Source organism: Gadus morhua, chromosome 3, assembly GCF_902167405.1.
Source record: "Gadus morhua chromosome 3, gadMor3.0, whole genome shotgun sequence".
NCBI classification, from domain to species: domain Eukaryota; kingdom Metazoa; phylum Chordata; class Actinopteri; order Gadiformes; family Gadidae; genus Gadus; species Gadus morhua.
Genome location: NC_044050.1, coordinates 4,699,350 through 4,711,709, shown reverse-complemented (window position 1 = coordinate 4,711,709; position 12,360 = coordinate 4,699,350). Strand labels below are relative to the sequence as shown.

The 12,360-nt window shown below is 40.2% G+C and overlaps 1 protein-coding gene across 1 annotated transcript in view; it reads right to left on the bottom strand.

Annotated features, from left to right (window-relative positions):
• Positions 1–1,008: 1,008 nt before the first annotated feature.
• gpm6ab (glycoprotein M6Ab) overlaps positions 1,009–12,360 on the bottom strand; it is a 19,692-nt gene continuing 8,340 nt past the window's right edge. The window contains exons 2-7 of the mRNA XM_030352186.1: positions 11,374–11,566; positions 9,477–9,633; positions 8,990–9,143; positions 8,654–8,730; positions 8,024–8,089; positions 1,009–5,393 (exon numbers count right to left, since the gene is read on the bottom strand). Coding sequence (XP_030208046.1) covers positions 5,241–5,393; positions 8,024–8,089; positions 8,654–8,730; positions 8,990–9,143; positions 9,477–9,633; positions 11,374–11,566 — 800 coding nt within the window. The 3' untranslated portion in view covers positions 1,009–5,240. The remainder of the gene's footprint in view (positions 5,394–8,023; positions 8,090–8,653; positions 8,731–8,989; positions 9,144–9,476; positions 9,634–11,373; positions 11,567–12,360) is intronic.

Here is a 12,360-nt window from a genome sequence, read left to right as displayed (position 1 = left end):
GTAAGACTTTAATCGTACAATGTTTTACGGCTCACGTTGGGGTATCTTTGTCGTGGTCACCATGGCATGTACATGTTGTATGACATGTTGGAGGTAGCATAACACACGTAAACTACATTCATGATATAATGTAAGATAATTGTTGTTTTATATTTTTCGCTATCTGTCATGTGGTGATCATTCTTCTGGATAGCAGTCGGTGCCACAAGCCCATGTCCCCTTGCACTGCGGAAGGTGAACAAAGGTTGCTTCGGAGAGGTTAGGGAGTGCAGTTGTATCACATTTTTTTGGTTTTGGACACCAAGTTCCTCTGAAAGAGTGTCGCCTGCTAACAGTTAACAGCTAACAGGCAGAGAAACCACCTGAAAAGAACACATGGACATGTTGAAGAACGCACACCCACTTTTCTTCATCCCCCATCAAACAATGCAATTCACGACAGTGTTATAGACTTGGATTAAAAAGTAAAACTTAGTAAATGCAAGCCCTGTAAATGCACAGGATGTGTTGGGGGTATGTGGAGGAGACGCATGCTCGTCTTCATGGCTTCACGGGGCGTGGCCCAGAGAGGGGAAAACTTCTCGGACAAACTTATGAATAATAATAATAAATTATATTTCTGACAAGTCTGTTTCACTAGATGTCACAAAATTTGACACACTTCACCTTTAAAGTTTCAAGATATGATAGTAGGCCTATATAAACGGTCTTTCTGGTCATCTATTAAGATACGAATAGATATAAGATAAGACCCAGTAATATCCAATGTTGTTATGTTATTGATAAGCTATCAAATGAATATTCAGTATTCAGTGATGCATATTCCGTGAAGAATGTCCAGAAAACGTACAAATTTGGCAGCCATATTAGCAATTATACACCTTGTACCAATAATATTATTGAGAATAATATTATTGGAATAAAAAATTAACACCACAATCACATTCTTCAAATGTAACAACAAATCATGTTTATAAAGCGAAATGCAGAATAATTTTTGGTCCCTTATTAACAAGTACACAAGTGTATTTTATTTGATTGAATTTATATTCGCAGGCAAGTTTTTGTTCATACAATTAAGAAAAAAAGCCACTGTCTGCCCAAGCTGTTGGCACATGTATATACAAAACTGAGGGGTGAAACAGATAAAGCTTTCTACTACGCAAAAATATTGAAATAAAGAAAGTTCTGAATGCAAAAGAGATCGAGGGATAGACGAAGAAAAACATGTCCATTGTCAAAAATATATACCAATCCCTCCTTAAATTCACAAGAGGTATAATGTTATGTAAGGGTAAGTCAGGGGCATCCATGCAATTGCCATGGTTACTACAAGAGGGTCAAGCTAAATTAATAGAATTCCTCAATATCAGAATGGATATCATTACATGATATCCATTCTATTATCAAGGAATCATATAAAGTTTTATAAGTCACACATTGTGCTTACATTTGGCCTGTTTTGTTATTTTCAGTGTGAATTTGCAGGATGATTTAGCTCATCCTTGGTCGCCCCTCATTCAAGATGTCTGAAATAACAAAAAGGCTGTGGATGACCAAAACATGTAAGTGTTGCCACGCATGCAAATCTAAATGCCCAAAAGGAGTTAGAGGACAGAAGAAGGCATTTTTCTTAGGGTATTAGGCCAGAGTAATGTCTCACTTAAGAAAATTTAATAAATTATTATAAATACATAAATACATACCTAAAATCACAACAAAGAACATGCTGTTGATATCTTCAGCTATTTTGGAGCTGGTGTGTATTGATTCATTCGGTTTAATTTGATCAAACAGCTGATATTGTTTTATGGTTCACAACTGAGCAAGCCAGGTAAGATATTAGCGAAATCATTAGCACTACCGCACAATGAAAAGTAAACAGACGAGTACAGAAGAACAGCACCAGTGGTAAAGGAATCATTAGAAAAAAGACAATAGTACATTTTTTTGTTTTAATCAGTAAAAGTATAACCATTGAACGCATAACCATGCCACGAAGAACAACTAGATTCACTGTCGTTTTTTTTAACCTATAATTATTTTAATTTTACTATTATTATTATTATTATTATCAATATAGATAAGATTGTTATTATTATTAATAACCTTATTATTACTATTATTATTACTATTAATATTATTGTATTATTCAACTTCCATCTTATTATTATTTATTCACATTATTACCAATGCTGCAAGACTATACACATGTCTGAGGATTCCAATGCACTTACACATCAAGAATAAGAGAGATAGAGAGAGCTCACAATAGGTTAATAAGTGCACAAAACTTTTTTTTTAAATTTGAGTTTAAAAACATTGACAAGACATGTCCATTGTCAGGCAATGAAATCAAATACTGTAAAACCAGACCCTTAAAATGACCATAATGAGAGCAAGGTAGCCAAAAACACCTGAATGCCACAAATACTTTTCTGTTGTTGTCCTCTAAATATTGCAATTAGCTGCAAAAAAACTACACAAAATAATTCAATAAAAAGATTTACATCTAATCTAGTAAACAATATTTAAAGTTACCTTCGGTAGTCTGAATATTCAGATTCAATTTTGCATGTAAGCAATAAGTGCTCCTTTATTTTGTTCTATTCCATTAGATTTTTGCCCTGCCATGATGATTGAGATTTAAGTGGAAATGCTCATTGAACAGAGGCTGTTCAATGAACAGAAGTTGTCTTTAATAATTAATCTAATACTATAGTGTTGCAGCCCATTGTCACATCTCTTTGACCTGAAGTGAAAGAGTTAAGGCACCACTATGGACAAGTGTCTGGATATACACTGGATGGATATCCATACATATCACAGCAGAGGCTCCATAAAAGTAGCAATCCCATAATTAGTGTTATGAGTTGCACCTGCATTTGTCCTACCACGATGCCTATGTGCAAAGGGTCTATTCTAGGTCTTTGTTGCAACAAATAATTTGTTCTGTAGGAAAAGCCAAGTCAAATCAATTCATATAGTAAAAACAAGCCCTCTTTGGGAATTTAAGTCTATAACACAGTAGAAAGAACAGAACCGAACAAAACTAAAGAACCAAGAAAACACAGAAGGACATTCTCCCCACTCCATTATCAATCCTCATTCTTTTGGCCGCTTACCTCAAGTGTTTTACATATGTATATGCATTGTATTTTATACAGTTAAAGGAAGGTACAGTGCTGAATACTGCCCACAAAAAGAGAATACTTATTCTTTTTTTTTTTGTATTTTAAATAACTATATCACATTTAAAATGTTTGGAGGTTTTAATAAACCAGTGAAATGCTATCGACAAAAAGCTATGGCTCAAGGTGATGATAGTGTTGAAAAAACTTTTCAGCGTGTGTTTTTGTTTTTCTGTGTGTGTGTTTGTGTGTGTCTGTGTCTGTGTGTGTGTGTGTGTGTGTGTGTGTGTGTGTGTGTGTGTGTGTGTGTGTGTGTGTGTGTGTGTGTGTGTGTGTGTGTGTGTGTGGGGGGGGGTGTGTGTGGCTGTGTGTGGCTGTGTTTGTGTGTGTCCCACAGTGACCCATGCTTCATTATTACCATCATCATCATTGTTGGTGCTGTTGTCATCACTGCCAGCAGTCCTATCTCTATTGGCTGACAGAGAATAATCGCTTCAGTAAACATCAGTGCATGACAACCAGCACCATACAATATACGCAGTACATTTCACTTCAATGATCCAACCCAATGAAACCAATGGAATGAAAAGATCATCTACACTATGCCCATCAAATACAACCAAGTGGTTGTATATTGATCGAGATAGGGAGGGGTTTTAGAAGTATTTTATCACCAAATCAGTTGACTAATTAATGACCAATTCATTTATGTTGGTCTATACGTTAAATTGTACTAGCAATGTTTGCTAATCTTTATCTCAATGGGTCTCTATGCCTAAATTTCAGGTGTGAAACTAGCTTATTTGTTCTGACCACCTTATTTGTGGATCCATTTTTTATTTCATCAGGCTAATGAGAGTGATCTTTAGGGTGGAGTTGTAGATGCAAAAGGTAATACAATGTAATTGAAAATAACGTGAATGAATTGGGCCACATTAGGTCTTATGAAGTTGAATAAATATGTGCATGGCTATGTTTGTTTTAATGTTGTATCTGCGTGTTTGTCTTGGTGTGTGTGTGTGTGTGTGTGTGTGTGTGTGTGTGTGTGTGTGTGTTTGTGTGCACATGTGTGCATGTACAAAACTATAAAAAATCCGTACACAAAAATGTGAAAAAAAGAGTTACAACTCTCACTCCCTTTTTGTCTGCCAAGCCACACCGCAACCTCACCCCACAACGCTGACCCACCCAACCCCCCCCCCCCCCCCCACACACACACACACACAGCCAAACACAGATGACCAAACCAAAATGATCATGTCAATGGCGGAAAAGAGGTTTGCATGTATACAGACGCTGACTTTTTGTGCTACTGAGATGTGCTTTGTTTTGGAGGATTCACAATCATGTCTGTACAAAGGAGAGGTCGGGGCGATGAAGGGATGACTGTGTGTGTGTTGAGGGGGTGGGGGGGGGGGGGGCAACCAAAGGTCAACAGGATCAATGGATTGTGAAAGTTCAGAGCACAAAAATTGGGAGAGGTGGTGAGGAAATGGGGGATGGGGGATTAGGAGAGGAGGCGTGAATAGAAAGTGTGTGAAGGTGGACGTTACCGATTTTCCCTGGGGAACAACTTTTCATCGTAACACCTGTTGGTTGGAATGTGGCGGAACTACACAGCACAGCATGACACCACTACAGAACACTGCCCACCCCACGACCACACAACACCAATAATTCAATCACATCTATGTATGTGGAAGTGTGTGTGTGTGTGTGTGTGTGTGTGTGTGTGTGTGTGTGTGTGTGTGTGTGTGTGTGTGTGTGTGTGTGTGTGTGTGTGTGTGTGTGTGTGTGTGTGTGTGTGTGTTTGTAAGAGAGAGATAATTTGTACATATGTAGGCAGTGAGGTTGTTTGTCTGCATGTGTGTGTGTTTAATATATCTTTGTGTATTTTTGTCTACTTTTGTGTTCTGCATTATGTGTTATGTTTGTGAACCGATCTTGGCTCTGCTTCTGTATGCATGTGTGTGTGTGTGTGTGTGTGTGTGTGTGTGTGTGTGTGTGTGTGTGTGTGTGTGTGTGTGTGTGTGCGTGCGTGTGTGTGTCGGTCATGGTGCTTGTATGTCTGCCATCCCATGTGTGCAGGCGTCATCGAGCCTCCCCTGTTTATGTGTAGGCATTGAGGCGCTCCTTCGAGCGTGTGGAGTGGATGTCGTGCAGCTCCTGCTCTTCCTTGGACTTGATGTCCTCGTACTTCTGCATCCTGCTGGCGTCCTTCAGGTAGCCCCAGTTAGCCGCCAGCGCCATGAGGAAGTGGACCTATAGGGGGCGCAAAGGGACACCACGTCAGCGTGGGGAAGGAATCTGTGTATGGACGTGTTTTAGTGATGATGTTAACGACTCTGAGGTGCCATTCCATTCCATTCCATTCCATTCCATTCCATTCCAACTCGTACTGAAATAATAAGGCTCTGGCCGATGAGTAGCATTCAGCCATTTTGAGACTCGCAAATGTAGGATGTGATAGAACTACACGCGCACACACACACACACACACACACACACACACACACACACACACACACACACACACACACACACACACACACACACACACACACACACACACACAAACTCTTCTGCACATTATTGCTTTTTAATTGCCTGACTGAATCTGCAATGATGAATTTTGCTCTTAATTGTTCTCCATGTTCCTGCAATTCTCTTGAGAAAGTGGTTAAAGGAGATGTAAATAAACATGTCTTGGTTAACAGTGATCTCTGGTAACTTATTTACATCAAAAACGGAAACAGATGTAGTTGATAAGGGGACTGAGGCAAGCTCAACTTTTGTGATTCTCAGGCTTCAAATTGTTGTTTTCATTATTTGTATTATTTTAATTATTATTCATTATTATTTGTATTATTTTAATACTTATATGGATAAGCATTATTATAATACAATTATTTTATATTGAAAGTATTATTATCATCTTTATTATTATTATTATTATTATTATTATTATTATTATTATTATTATTATTATTATTATAATAATAATAATAATTATTATTATTATTATCATCTATTTATTCATCACTCTAGGATTAGGTGTTGACTAATTATAGTAGATTATATGGTGTGTATATTTAATCAATAGATCACGACAGGCTGTGGTATGTGCTCATTATACCACTGTTAAGGGGCGTTGTCCGGCCCCGACGCGCAGCGGAGGGCCGGCGACCCCTTTCACAGTGGTATAATGAGCACATGCCACTGACTGAAGTGATCTATTGCTTTTATACAACGGTTACTATTATGGCGAAACGAAAGTCATAGACACACTACATTTAAAAAGAAACCAAGAAAGTTAAAATAGCCGTTTAATTAAAGAATACAAAAAAGTAGTCCCTCCTGGCTGCCGCTATGCATCGACGGTCGCTATGCAACACACTTTAGCGTCCCTCCGAGAGAAGGCTCCGATAGAGCGGTTCGCCGGCAATTTATCCTATTGAGCAGTTCACTCGCCGTGTGCCTAAGCTTTCGTTAGTCTCTCCATCGCCTTGCTCACTCCCGGAGTAACAACATTTACACGCTCTCCATCATCCAACATATGTTTTACTTTGTAACTGTTTCTACTTCCAGGCGCGGAGTGATATGCAAACTTTCACAAAATGATCGGGCGTCATAGCAGTTATGTATACGCTCATTATACAACAGTTGGGAACCAATCAGATCGCTGGATTTAGGTCCCCGTTGTATATATATGGTAATTTAAAATAGGGATAAAATAATACCCTACATCCCCAGCAGAGGGCAATGTGACGGGGAGATGTTATTTTTATTAATATGACGTCAAGTGACAATATGAGTAATATATATATATTAAAATGATCATCTCGTTTACATATATATATATATATATATATATATATATATATATATATATATATATATATATATATATATATATATATATATATATGCAGACATATATAGGCCTATAATATATGCCCCTGTCCCTTAGGCAGTTCCTAATCATCTTCTATCATTCCTGACTGTCTTTGTTCCAGTCTCTGTGTGTTTTGTTCTTCTTTGGTCTCCATCCAGTAAACCGGTCAGGCCTCATCACTGTCTCAGTTCCTTAGCAGGTCGCAGGATCTCCGCTAACGTTGCATGTGGAATCCAAGCTATTATATCTGCCCCAGTAAATCTAAAGCTCCTTTCTTCACTGCACTTATGACTGGTCCTTTGATTCAGGGATGAATGGGGGAGCTCATTGAAAGGCTTTAAAGGTCTGATTTAGCAAGAAAATCTACCGGTTTGGAAAATGTGAGTGGCTTTGTTTGTACCACTTGTGTGTACACTATAATCATTTCAGCTAGTTACAAAATTAGAAAACGAAGTAGGTAGTAAGTAACAGATAAGTGAAAATATGAGTAAACGATCTGTAACATAATTCACTGGAATAACCATTGACTGATCAAACAGCATAGCCATCCGCCATCTTAATTAGGAATAAATTCATATCAATAGATGTAGCTCATGACTCTTTGTAACACACCTTACAAATGGCCACTTGGGTATCAGGAATATTTCAGAATAAAATCGAAATAACCATTTATTCTGAAACCTATTTAAGATTTGTGTGTGCCACTGCACACGATTAGACAACAACATATTTGTACCTAATATCACGATATATTTAAAATCTTGAAATGAAGAATGTATGATTAGATGCTGGCACAGAATCACCGGCTGAAATACTCAATTTCTCAACTGCTTTGTTTCCATGGAAACTGGTGAAGAAGGCTTTTCACTTCTTGGCTACTTGATGTCCCTATCTCTATCTATCTTTATGACTCTTTCTCGGCTACAGTCTATCCGTTTGTTCGACTGGATAAGGAGTCATCATGCGATCTTTTCAGAGGTACAGACGAGGTCCTCACCATGGCGATGGCCGCGGCTCCTGCTCCAGCCAGCGCGCAGACAAACAGATGGAAGGTCAGGTCCAGCTGAGGGCATATGGAGAGAGCTCAGTGGCTGCTATGATTGGTATTCATGTGTATTTGTACTTATTTTGGGGTAGGAGAGGGATATTTTTTGGGATATGTGCGTTTTGAATGTAAAATAAGGTCAAACTGCAAAGAAACAAATTAATTATCAAACATTCAGTAGTATTACAAGCATCAAATGTTCCCAAACATCCCCACTGATACTTACACCTCCTCTCTCTCTCAATTTCAATTAAATTAAGAAAAGCTTTATTGGCATGGGAAACAAATGTTTACAATGCCAAAGCAGGTAAAAAATGAGGAGATCCAAACATAAAACGTTGAATACAAAATATATGTATATCAAATAGTAGAATATCAAATACAAAATATATGAAAATTCAAAGGTTGAATACTAAGAGTGTCTTTAGTGTTTAGTGTCTAAAAGTCTAGTATCACCTGTTTCTTTCTCTCTCTCTCTCTCTCTCTCTCTCTCTCTCTCTCTCTCTCTCTCTCTCTCTCTCGCTCTCGCTCTCGCTCTCTCTCTCTCTCAGTCTCTCTCTTTCTCTCTCTCTCCCCCCTCACCTCATTGGATTCACACATCCGGAAGAACTTCTCCGATCCTGTGCAGACCTTCCTCTCCTCCGAGATGGAGACCACTCCTGTAACAATATCCACAACTACATAAGCATCACACACAGCCGCACGCACGCACGCACGCACGCACGCACGCACGCACGCACGCACACACACACACACACACGCACACAAACGTACACACACACACACACACACACACACACACACACACACACACACACACACACACACACACACACACACACACACACAAACACACACACACACACACAAACGTACACACACACACACACACAAACGTACACACACAGCCCCTCTTACCAAATTGTCTCAGGTCCAGGCAGAGGTTGGCTCCGTCCACCAGGCTTGCGTTTTGACACATGGACCAGATGTTGAAGTACATGAAGACAGGCAGGCCGGTGAAGGCTGTCACCCCGATCCACACCAGGAAGAACAGGTAGGCCAGGAACATCAGCTGTGTAGGAGGAAGGAACCGTTGGGTTGAGATGATGACTGTGCTTAGAGATAAGAGGCTGATAAGAAGGGAACTACAGAAGGTAATACTTACTTCAGGCGTAACTATAAAAACAATCCTACACGTGTAAAACGATACTATCTTTGTCTATGTGTTGCTTCGGTATTGTTATATATAATTTGATATTTGAGTCAACTTCAAGTTTCCAGGGAGTTTCACATGCATGGATTATACATTTGTATCAATTTCAAATTCATATTCATTCATGTTTGTCATTCATTGCCACAGCGAGGGTTCTGCACTGAGATGAGAGTCAACCAAAGAGAATCTTACGAAGGCGGTGAGACAGCGTCCACACGCGGTGATCTTGAACTCCCCATACAGGTCCCTGATGGCCCCGGTGGTGAAGAATCCCTCCACCAACAGCAGCACCCCGAACACGAAGAACCCCCCTGCCAGGCCATAGATGATGTACTTCAGGATGTCGATGCTGTGGAGAGAACACACATACACACACACACACACACGCACGCACGCACGCACGCACGCACGCACGCACGCACACACACACACACACACACACACACACACACACACACACACACACACACACACACACACACACACACACACACACAATCACACACACACACACACACACACACACACACACACACACACACACACACACACACACATGCAAGCAAAGAGGTCAACGAAAGCTTTAAGGTGTTGTGGACACATGTTTAGACCTCTTTTTTTAATAAAAGGTATTCAGTACAATGGCGATATTTGTTTTAATAATATTTGATAACACCCATATTGACATGTCAGAAAGGGCTGACCAGTATTTTCTGTTTTACTAAAAGTATGGCGCTGTAACCACTTGTTTCCAGCTCTCTGGAACAGACAAATCCAATAGGAACTAAAAAAATTTGCGTGATCAATGTGTGATGTTAGTGATGTGTTGTGCATTCCCTGCCTCGCATTGTATCTGATTAAACAAGGTATTTTGAGCCATTTGGGAACTGATCTTGGAACGGAACAGAGCCATAAGTTCCCCCTCCCTGCAAAGGACCACAGTTTCCATCACGTGTCAGCAGGTTACATGATGCGTACAGGCAGCTCTTGGGACTCATGCCTAGTTCACTAGGCAGCACAGGAATCACCTTTTTTGTTCACAAATATGTTGTGAATATGCCTTTGTTGGTTATAAATAAACACACATTTGCATAATTTGAAGGTTTGCCAAGAATCGCTTTTTGAAGGCTTTATCCTTCCCTCTCCCTCTCCCTCTCCCTCTCCCTCTCCCTCTCTCTCTCTCTCTCTCTTCCTCTTTCTCTGCCACTTTCCTGGATCCGTTTCTGGTGAGCAGGTGCGGCCTGGAGAGTCTTAAGTCCTTGTTTTTGGTCCAAGCCAGAACACACAGGGAACACAAAATCACATGCAATGCAAAACATGCATGTGAGTTAATGTTTAAAGTCATATTTCCTTATCGTTGCAATTAACACTTTGTGCTTTCACTCTTTTCTTACAGCCAATAGATGTCAGGCTCCTAAAGTCTCCCCTGTGTTTTCAAGCTAAGCATTTGGCTATTAATAAAAGTACTCCAAAGGATGAGTAAGCTAGCTCAACCCTGATATATAAGTCCTAAACATTGTGCTGTTAATAACATTGAAACCTATTGGACCCAAATATGGTAAATAAAATAACCCAAAGTGATATTATTGGATCAATATTTCCAATAACAATTCTATGGTTTCTTCAAGGTGAAACCATGATGTGTATTGCCAATAAAATATAGATTTAAATAAACAGACTAGTCTTGCTCATTCACTTCCTTTTGCATTCTGATTTGTGGTCGCTGACAGCCATTGGTCCATCCAGACCAACCGGCCCAATCACAACTCCGGCCCCACCCCTGACTTGTGATTGGCCGGACACAATTGTTAGGTCCTCATCCAGGCTCGCTTGTGCAACGGAAGCTCCCCCAGAGGGCCTGGAGGGTGGAGGCCCAGCAGAAAGCTCCCCCAGAGAGCCTGGAGGGTGGAGGCCCAGCAGAAAGCTCCCCCAGAGAGCCTGGAGGGTGGAGGCCCAGCAGAAAGCTCCCCCAGAGAGCCTGGAGGGTGGAGGCCCAGCAGAAAGCTCCCCCAGAGAGTCTGGAGGGAGGAGGCCCAGCAGCGAGCGTCACGGCGGCGTGGCGCGCTGTCCCCTGCTAACAGTCACTTACATGGTGAAGACGTCCAGCAGCTCGCCGGGGTTCTTGATGAGCTCAAAGTAGTTCTGGAGGATGCCCACGGTGCCACTCAGAGCCTCGTGGCCGCAGCCGCAGAACAAGGCCACGCCCATGTAGAGCAGGATAGTGGCGATGAGGGAGGCCCAGGGCAGGCTGCCCACACAGCGCTCACAGCACTCCTTACAGCCTGGAGGACAGGGGCACAAACACACCGTCAGATCACTGTCCTGAAACAACAGCTCATTGGTGGAACAGTGGAGTGGACAGAAAGTGGTGACGCTCTGCATAGAAGGGTCCTCCAGGGCAGCCCTCCGCTATGTGGAGAACATCCTTTAAGATCTGAGATGTTTCTGTGTTGTCTCCAGTCCTTTATGCTAGTTATTAGGACAATTAAAACCAAATTTATGGTGATGAGTGCTATTGCCAATTAGATAGATAGATAGATAGATAGATAGATAGATAGATAGATAGATAGATAGATAGATAGATAGATAGATAGATAGATAGATAGATAGATAGATAGATAGATAGATAGATAGATAGATAGATAGATAGGTAGATAGATAGATAGGTAGATAGATGCATAGTACATGCATACATACATACATACATACATACATACATACATACATACATACATACATACATACATACATACATACATACATTCATGCATACATACATATACATTCATCCATATATATACTTTTATACATAAATACATACATGCATTACGTACATACATACATACAAACAAACATACAATTATGTAGATGGATATATATTATAATATGATACTGTCAGAGGACGTATGTATTGTATTTATTGGTCATATACGTTCCCGATGGAGTGTCAATGAGAGGTTAGATGGGAAAAGTTTATGGTATTATCAAAGGAAAGTATGTTTCCCACCTTAATTTTTCATATTTGACATTTGTGACCTTCATTCCCAATTGGGTTTGAACACTATTCTATTAGAAC